At 47.3% G+C, this 19073-nt stretch overlaps 1 protein-coding gene across 5 annotated transcripts in view; it reads right to left on the bottom strand.

Moving 5' to 3' along the window:
* ROBO3 (roundabout guidance receptor 3) overlaps positions 1-19073 on the bottom strand; it is a 358202-nt gene that overhangs the window by 201841 nt on the left and 137288 nt on the right. The window contains exon 1 of one of the 5 annotated variants that reach the window (XM_079954918.1): positions 18772-18959. The exons of the other annotated variants lie outside the window; for them this stretch is intronic. Coding sequence (XP_079811044.1) covers positions 18772-18844 — 73 coding nt within the window. The 5' untranslated portion in view covers positions 18845-18959. Of the gene's footprint in view, positions 1-18771; positions 18960-19073 lie in introns of those variants that run through there. 5 annotated transcript variants of the gene reach the window in all.

The following is a 19073-nucleotide window of genomic DNA, read 5'->3' as shown; positions in this document are numbered from 1 at the left end:
GGAAGTGTTCCAAACTTTTTTCAGAAGTTGAATGTGCTCCATTTTAAGTGTTACACTTCCATTTTGACTATTACACTGATGATTTGAGTGTTACGCTTACGATTTGAGTGCCACACTTCCATTTTGAACGTTACTCTGAAGTCTGTCTGTTTTTATTATTTATTTTGCATTTTTTGTTTTTGCAGCTCCTTTTTTGTTTTTGTGACTGTGTGGAACCCAGTTCAGCTACTGATTGATTGACTGATTATATGACTATAGTACAGTGTTTATAGCTTTCATTTTATGGATCAACAGTCTTCTTAGATAGTAAAATTCATGTTAAACTGCTGTTTTAGGGGTTGTTTTTTACCAGTCTGAACAGATTAATCCATTTTGCATTACTTTCTATGGGAAAGCACACCTTGGTTTTGGAACGCTTTGGTTTGGGAATGGATTTCCAGAATGGTTTCAGTTTGAGAACCAAGATACCACTGTAAAGGGAAAAGTAAGACAAATATGGATTGCAATTCTGAATTCTGTGCCCATTACCACAGTTTCTGCACTGCTGCAGAATCCATGCCTCCCTTCCTGTCAGTATCATGAGAACATTCTGCTGGATCATACTAAAAGCCTACTCAGTCTATAATCCTGTTTCACAGAGTGGCCAATCGGATGGCTCTTGGAAAGCCCACAAGCTGGACGTGAGGGCAGTAGCCTCTTCATCCTACTGGTGTTTCCTAGTGATTAATATTCAGAGGCAGCAGGCTGTCTCCAACTAAGTTCTACACAGACCCATGAGAATGTAAGAAGAGCCTGTAGTTTCTGGTATGCATAAGTATTGCTGCCTCTGATTGTGGAGGCAGAGCAGAACCATCATGACTAGTAGCCATTGACAGCCCTCTCCTCCATGTGGCCATCGCTGCCCCTCCTGTGGAAGAGAGTTCCATTGTTTAACTATGTGCTGCATAAATAAGTACTTTCTTTGATCTGTCCTTAATCTCCCAACCTTCAACTTCGTTGGTGTGCAGGAGTTCAGATACTGTGAGAGAGGGAGAGAAATTCCATCTCTACCTTCATTGGAAGGGGCACCCAATGAAATTAATGAATCTAAGCTAGTCCTATCTATGAACTTCAGTGGCTTTACTCTGAATTAGACTAGACCGGCAGCCGCCACTGCATATTGTGGTAGAAAATCCCACCATTTAGTGTTGTGCTGTGTGAGGCAGTTCATTGGAAGCTGCCTCATCCCACAATCTAAGCACCTGAAGATGCCAGGAATTGAACCTGGAATGTTCTGCATGTTTCCCTAGATGACCCATAGTTCTAGTATTGTGCAATGGAGTAAGAAAACAGGTCCATATCCACTTTTTCCATATGATGTACAGTGGATGCTCGGTGGAAGACACAAGATCTACCCACCCTGGAAGAGTGGCAGATGAAGGTGATGGACTATATGGAATTAGCGGAAATGACTGGCAGAATCTGAGACCTGGGAGAAGAGTTGGTAGAAGAAGACTGGAAGAAATTTAAAGATTACCTGCAGAAACACTGTAAAATTAATGAATGTTAAAATGATGTCGGATTGAAAATAAGTGGTATTAGTAACAAAGTTAAAAAGAGTATGCAAAAGTGAATTGATAATGGGTGAAAACATAGAGTTTTAACATGTTAAGATATAGAGTTAAGATAAATGAAAGAGGGTAAGGATTTGCTGATCTGATCATATTAATGGGAATACAAAAACAGGAGGTGTGAGGAGGTCAAAGAAACAAGTTTATGAGTTTAAAGTTATATAAAAAAAGTGGATTTGTTTTAACTTCTTTTATGTTCATTTTTCTTGGTTTTTTTGTATTTTGTATTTTTTCTTTTTTTGTTGTATTATGTATTTTTGTATTTATGATTTTGGAAAATCTTAATAAACATTCTTATAAAAAAAAAATACAGTGGATGCTCGGGTTGTTAACGTGATCCATGCGGGAAGCACGGTCGCAGCCCACAGCGTCCACAACCCACAGTGCTGCATCTGCACACGCAGGTCATGATTCAGTGCTTCTGCGCATGCGCAAGCATCGAAACCTGGAAGTAACCCGTTCCGGTACTTCCAGGTTCAGCACGGTGCACAACCCGAAATCACACAACCCGAAGCATCTTTAACCCGAGGTATGGCTGTACAGTGGTACCTCGTGTTACGGACGGGATCCATTCCGGAGGCCCGTCCGTAATGTGAAATGCCAGCAACTTGAAACGCTGTGTCTGCGCAGGCGTGCAGCACGATTTTGGCGTTTCTGCGCATGCGCGAGCAGCAAAACCCAGAAGCAACCCGTTCCGGTACTTCCAGGTTGCCGCAGGACGTAACGCAAAAAGACGCAACATGAAGCGGACGCAACACGAGGTATGACTCATCCTGGAGAAGAGTGACTAGTGGGGTGCCACAGGGTTCTGTCTTGGGCCCGGTCTTATTCAACATCTTTATCAACGACTTGGATGATGGACTCAAGGGCATCCTGATCAAATTTGCAGATGACACCAAACTGGGAGGGGTGGCTAACACCCCAGAGGACAGGATCACACTTCAAAACGACCTTGACAGATTAGAGAACTGGGCCAAAACAAACAAGATGAATTTTAATAGGGAGAAATGTAAAGTATTGCACTTGGGGGGGGGGGGGAATGAGAGGCACAAATACAAGATGGGTGACACCTGGCTTGAGAGCAGTACATGTGAAAAGGATCTAGGAGTCTTGGTTGACCACAAACTCGACATGAGCCAACAGTGCAATTCTGGGCTGCATCAATAGGAGTATAGCATCTAGATCAAGGGAAGTAATAGTGCCACTGTATTCTGCTCTGGTCAGACCTCACCTGGAGTACTGTGCCCAGTTCTGGGCACCACAGTTCAAGAAGGACACTGACAAACTGGAACGTGTCCAGAGGAGGGCAACGAAAATGGTCAAGGGCCTGGAAACGATGCCTTATGAGGAACGGCTAAGGGAGCTGGGCATGTTTAGCCTGGAGAAGAGGAGGTTAAGGGGTGATATGATAGCCATGTTCAAATATATAAAAGGATGTCACATAGAGGAGGGAGAAAGGTTGTTTTCTGCTGCTCCAGAGAAGCAGACACAGAGCAATGGTTCCAAACTACAAGAAAGAAGATTCCACCTAAACATTAGGAAGAACTTCCTGACAGTAAGAGCTGTTCGACAGTGGAATTTGCTGCCAAGGAGTGTGGTGGAGTCTCCTTCTTTGGAGGTCTTTAAGCAGAGGCTTGACAACCATATGTCAGGAGTGCTCTGATGGTGTTTCCTGCTTGGCAGGGGGTTGGACTCGATGGCCCTTGTGGTCTCTTCCAACTCTATGACTCTATGATTCTATGACTGTATAAGTTTGCAAGCCTCTGTCATATCAAGCCCCCCCCCCTTATGCATCTTCCCAACAAAATAGTCCCAAGCATTGCTCCAGCCCCCTTAGCATTTGGGCTGCAGCTCCAAAACACTTCTGTAAATCAGAAAACACCACATTTTGAGCAAACAGCCCTGCAAACAATTATACTGCTACCATTTGGCATTTATTATACACCAGCCATCAGAGTATTAAGTGCTGTATGGAAGACACGAAGTGACATGAGTCCTCCTTAAAGGCCTGATGTCTAAAGGAGAGTGACAAGGCTTTGAGGAGGATGAGGCAAGGCTTGAGCAGCAAAGAATGTGGGAAGGGGAGGGCAGAAGAGAATGCTACTTTCAAGGCTTTGAGTGCATTCTTCCATCCCACCCTGCTCACTTAAACTCACTTTTTAAAAAATCAAGTTTCTAGCCCTCATCAATGTAGCTTCAGAATTGTGCAGGAAATAGCTTTAGAAGTTGCAGAAACTAGGAAAGATGGAACAAAGTTTCCCAGGGGCGGGAGAAAGAAAGAGAGACTTCACGGCTCTGCAAAACTTAAGGCTGAAGTCTGCCTCCAAATCATATCTTTTAACCCAGAAACCCTGCCCCTTCCTTAGGCTGGCCACAAATTATTCAGTGAATATGGAAAGTCACTCTTCACATGCCTAGTGGCATGTTTTACTACTACTTCATGGTTCAGACCTGAGATGCAGAAAGAGCAATGCATCCTCCTGCTCACCGCATGTCAAGGAGTCTGAAGTAGAAGATGTTAGGGTCATCGGGCTACTGTCGACTGTCATGGGCACATGGGCTGCGATACATCAATTCCCCACCCCCACCCCACCCCCGTCCTTGTACACAGGTTGCCGCATGCTGGCTAACAGCTAAATTCAGGCTGGACACTTTATGACCTGGTGAAATGAGTTTTTCCCCTTCCTCCCCCATTATCCCAGCACATTTCAAAGACCTTCAGTTCCATTCTCCATCATCTCTCTAGGAGGCTGCCAGCAGGAGGAATAATTTCAAGGGTTCTGCCACTGTCAATTCTCTCCCACTTAGCGCTTCCACAGGCAGGAACTGGAGCTGGCTTCAGTCTGAAACCACTCCCAAATGCCAGCTAATGCTGATGGCTAGCTAAGTGACTCTGTCCATGCGACAGCCGGTTACTCCGAGTTTATTAATCCGGGAATGAAATAAAACCCATCAGAAGCCCTTGAATCAAGGACATGCAAATCCCTCGTGAACAGAGAAAATCCAAATCTTCTACTTTTAGCAGATGTTTATAAAAATGAATCAGAATGTTAACCCATTAGCAACCAACAGCTGCTTCTACCCCCACAAACAACTGAAATGAGACTTGCCCGCAGCTCAACAACATTACAGGGCTTGGTGGCCGCAGATCTGTTAAATTTTAACTGCTATGGCCACTGCCAAGTCATTTTCACTCCACCTAGCCTTCAATTTTATTCATTTTTTTATGATTACCGTTTCTTTTATTATTCATACAGGTTATCCAGCTGTGTGACTTAGCTCTGTATCCTTTTTTTATCTGTACCTTATTGTAAGCAGCCTTGATTGCTGTTCTGGCTATACAACGGCTAAAAGAAAGTCATTTGCAGCTTGCAAGGATGAGTAAGGAAAAGGGCCACCTGAACTTTCCACATCTCATGTGTGGCTCTGGAGAGGGATTTCAGTATCTGCTACCCCCAAAAAAGCACCCAATTACACATTATCAGCAACAATTCCCCCACCCAACACATTCAGTGTTGTCACCTCCCACCCCTTGGACACTTCAATTTGTTTGACGCTTCAACATTCAGGGTCCCACAGCCATTTCACATTCTGATCCTGCCTCCAACTGTTGCTATAGACGTCAGATTCAAAAGAACACCTTAAAAACAGCTAATCTGTCTTGATCCTAACAAGGCAAAGAATGAGCAGGGCCATTTTCTTCTTGCAAAGAAAAAAAAAACCATGAAACAACAAAACCACTTCTTTCTCTTTTTTTTAGTGTCCCTTAACAGTGCCTGTGAATTCAGTTGCAAATTCACCCTCCCCAAGATTACAGCAGCAGAAAGAGAGAAAAGAGTTGCACAATGGAGGCCATTTCCCCACCCCCATAACAAGGGAAGAAAGACAAAACCCAGTGTTCTTTGGTCCCTCCCCAAGTCGCTTCTGGCTACTTCTTACATCCCATAGCTTAAAGAGCCCTTTTCTCTACCCACCACCAAAGCAGGTCAGGGAGGTGACCAGAGTTTACTGGGAACATTTGCGAGTCACCCTCTTGTCTCCACAAGAGCAGCATGTAGGCTAAAATCATTTTGTTTGCCTTGGCTCGGGGGGGGGGGGGTCGTGTCAGCACAGCAAGTTCTGCAGCAGTGGAACAGCAGAACTTTTCCTGGCTCTGCCCCCAGCTTTTCCTTCTGATCATTTCCAATAAACAGTGGGGTGGAGCAGATAGCATGTGGGACTGTGGCGGGGGGGGGGGGGGTAAGGTAAAGGGACCCCTGACCATTAGGTCCAGTCGTGGCCAACTCTGGGGTTGCGGCACTCATCTCACTTTATTGGCCGAGGGAGCCGGCGTACAGCTTCTGGGTCATGTGGACAGCATGACAAAGCCACTTCTGGCTAACCAGAGCAGTGCACGGAAATACCGTTTACCTTCCCGCTGGAGTGGTACCTATTTATCTACTTGCACTGCATGCTTTCAAACTGCTAGGTGGGCAGGAGCTGGGCACCGAACCATAGGAGCTCACCCTGTCGTGGGGATTCAAACCGCCGACCTTCTGATCGGCAAGTCCTAGGCTCAGTGGTTTAACCCACAGCACCACCCACGTCCCGGCTTGGGGGGATACCTAGGCTCAAATCCCTGCCCACGAGTTGTAGGTTCCTCTTCAAACAAACCATGAGCAGAAGGCAAGGTTTGTCTTGGCTTTGGCTGGTGAGAAGAAAACAGTGAGCCTTGGGGTGGGGGTGGGGCCATAGCTCAATGGTAGGACATCTGCTCTGCATGCAGAAGGTCTCAGGTTCAATCCCCAGCACCTCCAGATAGAACTGGGAATTACCATATTGGCCCAAATATAAGCCGCACTTGCAAATAAGCCACACCTTTAAAATTGATGGGGGGGGGAGGGAAAAAAGACAATACCCGGGCTGTTTCCTAGGGGGGAACCAAACTGCTTTGCCAGTGCACTGTTGCCCTGCACTCCTGGGCTGCTCTTGCGGGGGGGGGGAGTGCCACTCTGCCGCTCATAAGGTTGTGAATATCAGCCACACTTTAAATTTTCACAGTCAGAATTTGGAAAAAAAAGTGTGGCTTATATTCAGGCCAATATGGTATTCTAGAGAGCTGCTGCCTGTCCATGTAGACAAAACTGAACTAGATGGGCCAATGCCCTGACTCATAAAATAGCATGCTATCTTTCTGAGCTGTTTAGAACATAATGCAAAGCCAGCTTAGCCTTTTGTTTCCACACCGTGTGGCAAAGGCAGGAGCAGCTGAAAAGTGAATGGAGCATTATTGAGCATTGTGCACCAGGAGGCTCCACGAGTGAGTTAAACCAGAGTTTGGTTTTAAACTCTAGTTTAACAAAGGAGGAGCCTGCTGGTTCATGCTGGTTGGTTTGAAACTCTGGTTCAATGTTACATGAGAAGCAGAACAAAGAATAGCCGTGTTACGTTCAAAGCCGGGATTCTGATTTAAAACATGCCCTTCTGATTTAACAAGTCAGTTTCATAGACCATAGCTAAATATAGGTTCGAAGCTGGCTTATTATTAAACTGACCACAGTTAGTTACTTACAGATGGTTTCCCAACCTAAAACAGCAACAGCAAATATAGGGACACAGAGACCAGGAACAGAGTCCGACCTCAGTGCCAAATCTGTTTCCATGTCTACTCTGGCAAAGTTATAACACAACCTAATAATGCTATCCATAACATCAAGGGTTCGTTCACCTGTTCCTCTTCCAATGAAATTTATGTCATTGTCCCCCAACGATGCCCTTCTGTTTTCTACATACTACAGATAGGTCAATCTCTATGCAAGAGATTAAATGGACACAAAACTGACATCCAAAATGCCAGTATCTATAAACCAGTGACCCCACCCCAGGACACTTGTAAATGACCTTATGGCCGTCCTTCGGGGGGCAGGAAGGAATTCTTCCTGCCCCCCGAAGGACAACCATAAGGTCTTCTTCCAGCCCAGGGTCCCTGAGGTTAGTTGCTCAAACAGCTTAAGACAGAGCCTTAGCTGCAGCAAGAAGGACGTTATTTGAGGTCCATTTGGTTCAATTTCTCACTTGTTATGAATTGAACGCATGCCTCTCGAAGAGTGGTTCCCAACTGGTGGTCCGCAGACCCCAGGGGTCCATGTAACCCACCCAGGGGGTCCACAGCACATACCCGTCTACTGTTTGGGACATTCTGCTTTTGGGTGCCATGCTCACACGCGGTTCATGCGATCCGCATGGAAACACAGCCCAGAAGATTTGCATCCCAGTTTGACACTGGGACATGTTGGAGGATATGGTGGCACCATTTGCACAACAAAAACTACCACAGAGATATCAACATTTTCAGAAGTAGCGGGTCCATGCCTTGGCTTTTGAAAAACAGAGGGTCTGCAATAGTTAGCTAATTGGGAGCTGCTGCTCTAGCTTAAGGGGTGAATAACTTTTGTCCTTCAAATGTTTCTTGACTACCACTCCCATCATCCCTGACTTTTGACAATGCTGGCTGTGACTGATGGGAGTTGGAGCCCATCAACATCGGAAGAGCCATAGGTTCCATGTCCTGCTGGAGAAACACCAAAGGGAAGAGGGCTACCCACTGGCAAGGCTTGTATGTGGCCCAAGCCCTTTGCTACTTCACCATGAAAACCCAGAGTCCTGCTGCAACAGTTCTCTCCACTGCCGGGCCTTCATAGCAGCCCCTGTTGTGTCTTGCTCAGGCAGCTCACAGCCCAAAAGGACCACAGGAAAATCATAACCTGTCAGATATCAAGTCAGTGCAATGATCCATCTAGCCCAATTTCAGGCCCTCCAGAATTTCAGGCAGAGGTTTCTCCTAGCCCTACCTGGAGATGCCAGGGAATGAAAGTGGGACCTTCTGTAGGCAAAGGAGATGCTCTGCCACTGAACTATGGCTTTTGAGGAGAGGGGTGATATGGAGCTGGTGTGCAGCCTTTCTGGAGAGCAGACCATGATTCATGGATCACACACTTATGTAACACACAACCATCTTACTCGATTTCCATTAAGTTTCATACCCTGAAGCCTAACCAAACAAGCTGTGATTTCTTGTGCACACAAAAGATGAGACCTCCTTACACCAGACAGAGAGGGGGCGGGGAGAAAAGGGGGTGTTTGTGTCTCCTTTCCAAAAGTCAAAATCGATTAAGGACCAGCTTTTGCCAACCTGGTGCCCTCCAGATGTTTTGAACTGCAACCCCCATCAGCCCCACAAAGCCAGCGACAAAGGCTGTTTTAGACCAACAAGTGAAGAACCAGACTTGAAAAACATTGCTAAAAGAACACAAATCATAATCCCTCATACGCTGCACTGACATGCTCCAGAATTACTATTTTTATAACACCCACCGATGTATAGAGCCTTTTAGCATCCTTATCTCATTAATCTAAATAGCAAACACTGAAGAAAGCTATGGAAAGAGGTGACCCAATGCTTGCTTGGTTGAGCAAGACTTTGAACTTTTGGACACATTGGCATGAACGATTTTCTCACTCTCTAACAGTTAGCATGATCCAAGGGAGACCATTACGCAACCCTTCCAATGTTATTGGACTACAGCTCTGGAATGCAAGAAGCTGCCTTACACTGGGTCAGACCATTGTGCCACCTGGCTCAGGACTGCCTGCACTGACTGGCAGCGGCTTTGTGGGATTTCAGACAGGGGTCTCTCCCAGTCCTACCCAGTTGTTGAGCCAGAGACCTTCTGCATGATGCAAAGGAGATGCTCCATGATCCTTGGCCATGCTAGCTGGGGCTGGGAGGAGGTGGAGTCCAACAGCATGTGGAGGGCTACCACAGTCATTGCCCCTGCTCCATCCCCAGGGCAGATGGGTACTTGGTGTGTGGTCACTATTTAAGAGCATCCCGCTCCACAGTTTCACCTGCAAGGCAAAAAGGTCGCCTGCAGGTCTTGGGCTGCAAGTTGATTTGTAGCAACCTGAGGCGAAAAGAGATGCACCATCTGTGGCAACAGGGCTCAACAGTGCTGCACACCTGAACAGGGCTCAAGACGATTGATTGATTGATTGATTGATTGATTGAATTTATAAAGGTAAAGGTAAAGGTACCCCTGCCCATCAGGGCCAGTGGTGACCGACTCTAGGGTTGCGCGCTCATCTCGCTCAAGAGGCTGGGAGCCAGCGCTGTCCGAAGACACTTCCAGGTCACGTGGCCAGCGTGACTAAGCTGCATCTGGTGAGCCAGCACCAGCGCAACACACGGAAACGCTGTTTACCTTCCCGCTAGAAAGCGGTCCCTATTTATCTACTTGCCCTTAGGGGTGCTTTCGAACTGCTAGGTAGGCAGGAGCTGGGACCGAACGATGGGAGCTCACCCCGCTGCGGGGATTTGAACCGCTGACCTTTTGATTGGCAGGTCCTAGGCTCTGTGGTTTAACCCACAGCGCCACCCATGTCCCATCCCACTGTGTGTCCCATTGAATTTATATACCGTCCCATTGAATTTATATACCGCCCTATACCCAGAGGTCTCAGGGCGGTCCACATAAAAAGATCACAGTATGTAAAATAAAAATAAAAGCAATAACCCAAAAATACCCCCCCCCAAAAAATAGCCACATTTTAAAAGGTTATGGGATGTTGATCAGGTCAACCAAAGGTCTGGTTAAAAAGAAACTTTTTGCCTGGCGCCTAAAGGTGTATAGTTAAGGCGCCAGGCAAATTTCCCTGGGGAGAGCATTCCACAGATGGGGAGCCACCACAGAGAAGGCCCGTTCTCATGTTGCCACCCTCCGGACCTCTCGAGGAGGAGGCACACAAAGAAGGGCCCCAGAAGGTGATCTCAGGGTCCGGGTAGATTCATGTGGAAAGAGGCGGTCTTTGAGGTATTGCAGTCCAGAGACGTTTAAGGCTTTATACGTCAAAGCCAGCACTTTGAATTGGGCCCGGAAACTAATCGGTAGCCAGTGCAGTCGGACCAGGATCGGTATAATATGCTCAAACCGGCTTGCTCCGGTGAACAACATGGTTGCTAAATTCTGCACCAGAATATAGGCATTTTCCCCTATTACAAAGGAGCACAGAGCACTGTCTTAACCCTTATACCAAGTCAGGTTGTAGACTCTCCTTCCTTGGAGGGTTTTAAGCAGAGGTTGGATGGCCATCTGTCATGGATCATTTAGCTGAGATTCCTGAATTGTGGGGGGCAGGGGGGTTGAACAAGATGATCCTCAGGGTCCCTTCTAACTCTACAATTCTATGATTTTTGGCCATTGGTCTATGTAGTTCAGTGCTTTGTATGTTCCAGTGGATGCGGGTGGCGCTGTGGGTTAAACTACAGAGCCTAGGACTTGCCGATCAGAAGGTCGACGGTTTGAATCCCCACGATGGGGTGAGCTCCTGTTGCTCTGTTCCAGCTGCTGCCAACCTAGCAATTTGAAAGCACGTCAAAGTGCAAGTAGATAAATAGGTACCACTCCAGCGGGAAGGTAACGGCGTTTCCGTGCGCTGCTCTGGTTCACCAGAAGCGGCTTAGTCATGCTGGCCACATGACCCAGAAGCTGTACGCTGGCTCCCTCAGCCAATAAAGCAAGAAAATCGCCGCAACCCCAGAGTCGGCCACAACTGGACCTAATGGTCAGGGGTCCCTTTACCTTACCTTGTTCCAGTGACACTCCAGGCAAAAGTCTCTCCCGGTCCTACCTGGAGATGCTGGAGATTGGATCAGGGATCTTTGGCACATGCACACACTAAAGAATGTGCGCTCTGCCATTGAGTTATGTCCCTTTCCTCCCAGGATCTGCAAACAGGATCCGGTCTGAGGTCTGCCCATATAAGGATCCCAGGAACTCGAAACAATGACGCAAAAACAGTAGCAGTCAGCAACTGTCAAGGAATCCGCTGGTGCCATTTCCTTCTTCCCCCTCACCTCCCACCAGCATCATCTGCCACCATATGAAATTGAAAAGCCTAGAGTCTGCCAAACTCTCAGATGTTTTTAAAAAAGCCAAACCTCTTAGCGAGTGACACAGCCAAGCACTGCCTGGCCTCAATTAGCTAGACAGCTTTCCAGGGGAGGAAGGAGAAACTCTAGTATTTGGATTGCGGTATATGGAAGGATATTCGCACAGAGACACACAAATTGCACTGACTTTGAGCTATAGGTGGAACACGGAGCATTCCGGTAACAAGAAATTCCAGAGAAAAAAAGACTTGGATTATTTTTAGAAAGACCTGCCTCACTATTTTATTTTTAATTGCTGTTTCAGGATGGACAAAACTCCTTCACACAAACATCAATAAATCTTCAGTTAGCCAAGGGCTACTGGCTGCATTAACTCTATCATTGAGCTGCAGTCCTTCCCCATGTCTTCCTATATACATAATCATGTAAGGCTGTCATCACACTATAGTTGTTTTGGCCACCAGTAGGTGGTGACGCCAGCTCCAGTGTGACTACAGAACAGTAGGCAGGTGAACAAACAATCAGTACGGATGGCAAATGGCCAGCAAGCTGTTTAAGGGAAGGAGGTGCTCCAGAGAGCAGTTTGCCAGGCCCCTCTCTGAAGTGTGTCCCCCCTGCTTTAAAAGGGGGGTGAGGCTTGGGGAGAGCTGTGAATGAAGGGCAAGGGGAGGTTTAGGCAAACTGTGAAGGGATAGGCAAGGGGGTGGGCAAGGTGTAAAGGGAGGGATGTTTGGTCAGGTGTAGAGGGAGGAGGGGTTGGCAGGTGTGGAAGATGGAGCGTTGGCAAAGGGTTTGGTGGGTAGGCAGAGATGGCAGGCGGAGTGAGCCATGGCAGCAAACCCTAACTTTACAATCTCTCTCTCTTTCTTTCTTTCTTTTTTTGCAGCACAGTACAGTCGTACCTCGGCTCCCGAATGCCTTGGGAGTCAAACGTTCCAGCTCCCGAACAATCAAAAACCAGAAGTGAGTGTTCTGGTTTTCGAACTTTTTTTGGAAGCCTAACGTCCTGCTTGGCTTCTGCTATTGTTTCCGGTGCACCTGCACAATTGGAAAGCAATCAGAAGTCACACCTTGTTTTCCAAACATTTCGGAAGTTGAACGGACTTCTGGAATGAATTCCATTCGACTTCCGAGGTACGACTGTAGTAGTAACCTCTGGTCACGTAAACTTTGGGATGCACCCACGGCAAACCCAGAAGTATTTTACCGGGTTTCGCCCCATGCGCAGAAGCAGTCCTCAGGTTGCGGAAACCTTGGGATCCAACCGGTCCTCCGGAACGGAACCCATCTGCAACTGGAGGTACCACTGTATAAAGCTACCTACTTGTCTCAGCGCCCTTCGTGCAATGCCACCCGAGTCAATCTCTGTCCTAGCAATGGCATTCCTAGACCACTTCAGATCCATTGCCAGCTTATGGGACCATCTTCTGTTCTGTGCTTTTTAACAGCAGCTTGATGGGCAAACATCAGCAAGTGATAATACTTATATCCATACGCTGATCATTGCTCCATATCAAGCTGATGTTTAAAGGCACAGAACCAGAGAATGTCTAACTTTTACTACTGTGCCTTTTCTTCAGTTGCTCAGGCACTACACTGAAGATGCTCATAAGCCATTCTCACCACATATCACTTACTACTCACAGATTTATATGATGTTTCTCAAGTGTTTCTAAGTGTTTCACAACCTTAACTGTCAATATTTGGGTAATAGCTCCAGGAGGAAACTCCCCAAGTTACAGAAGGAGAATGAAAGTTGAGAGACATGACCAAGGCTGCACAATGATTCAGTGGGAGAGGAGAAAAAGCCAGGGTGACCAAATGCCATAGGGAAGCGACATCTTCACTCCTAAAAAAGGTAAAGGTAAAGGTACCCCTGCCCGTACGGGCCAGTCTTGACAGACTCTGGGGTTGTGCGCCCATCTCACTTAAGAGGCCAGGGGCCAGCGCTGTCCGGAGACACTTCCGGGTCACGTGGCCAGCGTGACATCGCTGCTCTGGCGAGCCAGAGCCGCACACGGAAACGCCGTTTACCTTCCCACTGGTAAGCGGTCCCTATTTATCTACTTGCACCCGGAGGTGCTTTCGAACTGCTAGGTTGGCAGGCGCTGGGACCGAGCAGCGGGAGCGCACCCCGCCGCAGGGATTCGAACCGCCGACCTTTCGATCGGCAAGCCCTAGGCGCTGAGGCTTTAACCCACAGCGCCACCTGCGTCCCTTCTTCACTCCTAGTCAAGCACTGAAAGCTACAGAGAAGCCCTGCCCTTTATGATTAGCCTAACGTGAATACAGTTTCAACTCCGATTGCCTACCTTCTAGTCCACTTTGTGCTGTATTAATGGCATAGTAGTAGAGTAGATGTTTTGCATGGAGATGTTCTCAGGTTCAATATCTGGTATCTTCCAGTAAAAAAGATCCAGGTCACGAGTGATTGGGGGGGGGGCAATTAACTATTTAGGACGCTAGAGAACTGTTGCCAGTCAGAGGCGGTATTGCTGGTATCCTTCATATAAGACAGCTTCCAATGTCAGATACAGACATATCAAAGGTGTGGCTTCTTCTGAAAAGCTTCAAGTTTCTCAAGAAAACTAAAAACTAGAGGGGGGGTTAGAGGGAGGTGAAAGCACATGGAAACAAGAAAATTGACAGTGCAGAGTACAGTGGTACCTTGGTTTACGAACTTAATCCATTCTGGAAGTCCGTTCTTAAACCAAAACCATTCTTAAACCAAGGCGCACTTTCCCTAAACAGGCCTCCCGCCGCCGGTGCCCTTCCACCGTTCGGATTCCGTTCTTAGACCGAAGTAAAGTTCTCAAACCAAGACACTCCGGTTTTGCGGAGTTTGTAAACCAAATCATTCTTAAACCATACTGTTCTTCAACCGAGGTACCATGTATAGCCCTAGTGGAAGCTATATCTTAGGGGGTGAGCATATGTCCCAAGATTAACCTTGTATCTGCAGCTTCTTTTTCAAAAAATGTGATCTGTTTCTGAGTAGCTCTATGTTCTCTCCACTTCAATATTTCATGTTCTGAGCTACTCTGTCTTTACAAAACAAACAAACAAACAGAGCCCTTGGTTCCCATTCAGTATAATGGGGAATTGCAAAATGACTACCTTTTTTTCTCCTTTGGGCCAGAGTGGATGAAATTTACAGGTAGGGGAATCTCTCCAGAGTGGACTAAGCCTGGAAAATTGTGGAGAAATAGATATAGGGGCCCTTTGTGAGGGAAATAAAAGTGATTCACTTCCTCCATAATCCTTTCTGGGTGTGGGGCACATGGGTTTCTCTCTTTCTCACCTTAAAATAATTAAGCAGTGACCAAGTGGTGTGCATTCTTGCTTGTACATTTTTAAAACTCTGCAGCTTCACGTCCACCTTTCTTTCTGGTGGCTGTTTGTGTCTTCTGATAGGCCTTTACAGGCCACCCTCAAGGCTTTATCAGGTCTCTGATAGGCCTTACAATGCAAGGGATGAGCAGAATGCTGCCAGCAGAGTTCTGAAGAATTCTAGGATGGCGCTGTTTTTTGTTTTCTTAAAACAAAAATGATGCTTTCAACTTTTTTATAAAAAAAACTCCACTGCTGTGCTTTAACAAAGCACAATTCAGAGCTCTTCAGTGCTCTACAGGCAACATTTTGGACAGTCTCAATTCTTGCAGAACCCATGGAACTAGAGAAACACAGATATATAGACAATATAGCAAAGAAACACAGAAAAACGAGGTTTTGCAGGAGCTCCCATCTGACTTGGGGGGACCCCGCAAATCACCCTGACTTGCCTTGTTATTCAGTCTTCACACAGACCTGAAGTGCATCCTTGTTATTTACCGCTTAACCAAGGGTAGCCAACATGGCACATTCTAAATGTTGTTGGACTACATTTTCTCATTAGCTCCAGCCAACATGGTCAACCCTCAGGGATGATGGGAGTTGTAGTCCATCATCATCTGAAGGTACCACATTGGCTACCACTGGCTTGCAAAGGAAGAAGTCTGCCAAAGTACAACCAGCAACCTAAAAACCAGTGATCATTGAATATTAAGAACTTCCAAGACTCAGTCACACCCCAATAATTTGACACCAGCATCCAATTGCATTGACAAACAAAGCACATGTACACACTGAATCCAATCCCCTTTAACCTTCTTTGGGGTCAGGATAGCGTGGCAGGCAGCATAAGAAAATCAACATGCACACACATAGCCAGTCTCAAGCGACTCATTGAAGACTTGTTCCGAAAGCCCCTGTCATAATTCTTTCCTTCTAAAGCTTTCTGACAGAGGCTTATGGGTGGAAGAAAATTCCTCGGACTTCCGGAAGGCATCCTGTTTTTCACATCTGCAAATGCACATTCCAGCCAACCTAGGCCATCCTACGAGGTGCTCCAGGGTGCAATGAAATTTCCACAGAAGAACAAGGCACACTCAGACAAAAAGGGCTGTGCAAGGTGTTAACTACAGTATGCAAAAAGGCATAGCTATGTATGTTTATTTGGAACCAAACCACACCGGGTTCAATAGGGCTTGCTCCCAAGAAAATGTGCCTAGGTTTATGGTTTTATGCTCCAAACCTACACACACTTTCCTGGAAGAAAATTCTCGTTCAATACACTACAAGCTTACTTCTGAGTAAAAGTACCTAGGATTGCACTGTGAGTTTCTGACATCCACAGTTTATCTTGCACATGCTTCCTGTGAGGCCAAAAATATCTGATTCCGATCTTACCCAAAGAATACCATACCAAAGGTCACAGAGTTCTTGGTTTAAGCCAGGGGTCAGCAACCTTCCAACAGGTTTAATTCTTTTTTTAAAAAAAACCACAACCCTACACTTTATTCATTGTGGGAGCCTACTCAGCTTCCTCTCTGCACACACGCAAATATTAATGAAGCAGTACAGGCTCCTGTTTGCTGATCTAACAACAGACCCACAGCTAATCGACAGCCCTGCTTGCAGGAGCAGCATATTCCCTCCGATCCTGTTGCCAGCGCCTGCTCTCAGCTGGAAGCAACGTGCAATGAAAAACCAGTCACATTCTCCCCCCCCCCCCACACAAAAAAAACCACACACACATTGCAAATGTGAATCCATCACGCTTTTCACTTGGCATTATCCTTCAGCAGCCATTGTCGTTCAGGCTAAATCATTCCTTCGATGTTCACCGTGCAGGAGATTGGGAACAGCCAGTTGTGAGGGCACTAACTGGCATGCAACATCCACAGATTTGATAGCATTCAATGTAATAAAAGGAACCTAGGTTGAGACCCTTGTCCACAGCCCCACACTCAACAAAACTCTCTGTTCCTCGCCAACAAGAATATACTGTCCGCAGTTGCTTCTTAAATTCCCACCAAGGCATGGGGTGGTCAAGTAATAATGTTTTTTGGGGGGAGGGGGTAACCTAAAAATAAAATTCCGGGAATCTCACCATTCTTGTCTTTTCCACCCCACCCTCCAGGACAGAACTAGCCTCAATCTGACCACCTTTCAAGTTTCAGTGACAAAAATCACATCTGTAAACGAAATTCAGATTGGGGTGGTCAGAGGGATGTTGAAACTCTTTTTCGTTCACTCCTAAAGAGCTGGAACTCAGATCCCAGCCCCCAACCCACCCACCAAATCTGCCTAAATTCTAAACAGAAATACTTTACAGCCCCATAATTTAAAGCACTTAAAAAAATAAAACCCTCACTTTCCCTCCATGGTAAATAAAGATGGGTTATTATTATTTCCAGCGCTGCATGTTTCGCAGCTTTAGATTTTGCTTTAAAACCGACACATACAATGGTTCCAGCTCCAGCCTTGGGCTGCTGCATCCTTTTCCAAAGTGTGTCTTTATGCCTCCTCTAGTGGACAGATTCTGGGAGAGTTTGTGGCCTGAAGATTTTTGTTTCCGCACTCACACACAGAAAAGGGGGGGGGGAGACTGCTAAGGGCTTTGGTAGGAAGCAAATTAAGAGCATACAGAAAACCGTAGCGCTGTCTCTGGCCACAGAGAGAGGGACTGGTACAAATCTTGCTAAGGCAAGCTGTGTGCGAACCCCAAGCCAGGGGAGGCCTGGAGCCTTCAATTGTCAGGGATCTGAAAGGTCAGTCACCCTCCAGCTGACAGCCTCTTCTCTGAAGCTAGCCTCTACCCAGTCGCATCCCCTTGTGTGCACTTCTTTTTATCACACTTGGGCCCATCTGTTACCTCAATGGAAAGTGCAAAGCAGAAGAGCCTCTGGGTGAGGCTGGATCTCTCCGCACGCAGGCCGAGTGCTCAGTTCTGGGTGACATGGAAGGGGGAGGCGACTCCACAACGTGGCAGCTGCGCATTGGGGAGTACATGCACACCACATTTTTGCATCTTACACCTTTCGGGCAGGGAAAGCGCAACCACTGCAGGTGCATACATTTTGCTGTGGATCAAACGTGCACCAGAAGGAAAAATAAAAATAAACGTAGCATCCTGGCATGTTGTACAAAAATAATGGGAAACTACAAACGGGCTTTCATGAGAATCCGCACGTGTTTCACTCCAATCTTCCTACACAGACAAATGCTCTGTAAAGGGAATGATCTATAAAGTGACACGCAGTGGGTCAGGATTGGTGGTCTAACACAGACTCTGGACAAACTCACAAAGACAAGAATGGGGCAGGGAGGAAGGGGGACACAGTGAAAAAAGAGGACCCCCTTCCCACACTGCTCATACCCTAATGCCCTCTTGTCGGTCTCCCATTACCATCCTTTCATAGGGTCGTTATCACCAACATCAACCAGCCCCTTTTGCCTTTTCATCTAGACTTGAAACTGCCACCCCCAAAGCATGGCTCTCCATTTACTCCAGCGGGTGCCAGAGATTCGCCGGGAGCCTTTGGGCACCTCCCTCGGTGTTTCCCTGCCCCCAGATTTCCAGAGCGAAAAGATCTGATACAATTGCAACTAGAGATCCGCCAAACTCCAGAACTGTGGCGCACTGAGCTGTCCCTAGACCAACGCAGGATCCCCGGGCAACAAGGAACCCGTCTCCAAAAGAAAGGAAGCCAAACGCATCCGGATCGTGCGCCTCTGAATGCTACTTTTCTGCCCAGCTGTGCCCAGAAACTGCGCTTTCCCTTAGACGACGGGGAGCTCCGGAGCTGCGGTCTCTCCCGAGAGCTCTTTTTGGGGGGAGGGTGTAAGGGGGGGGGTGGAGTAATAACAGGAGATCTTCAGATCAGGCCCTGGGAGCGAAGCGCATCTTACCTGCAGCGGGTCCCACCAAAGCAGGCAAGAAGCACAGGAAGCTCCGGAGCCAAAGCGGGAGCCGCCGCCGCATGGCTCAGCTCCTCCAGGGACGCATCCAGCAGAGGAAAGCGGAATCCTTTTCGCAGCGGCTCCCCAGCAGGGGGGCGGGTCGGCTCCGGGGACCTGCCCCTAGCCGTGGCGAGAGGGAAGGGAGGCGGTCCTCGGGTTCAGCAGGGGAGGGGTGGGGAGAGGGAGAGGCACGCGATCCGGGCAGGCTCCGGCACTTTGGGGAAAGCAACTCCGAGGCGCCGTTTGCTCCC

Source organism: Podarcis cretensis (assembly GCF_951804945.1).
Source record: "Podarcis cretensis genome assembly, chromosome: 15".
NCBI lineage: Eukaryota > Metazoa > Chordata > Lepidosauria > Squamata > Lacertidae > Podarcis > Podarcis cretensis.
The sequence above is the reverse complement of the archived record's forward strand: the minus strand, read 5'-3'. Positions and strand labels throughout refer to the sequence as shown.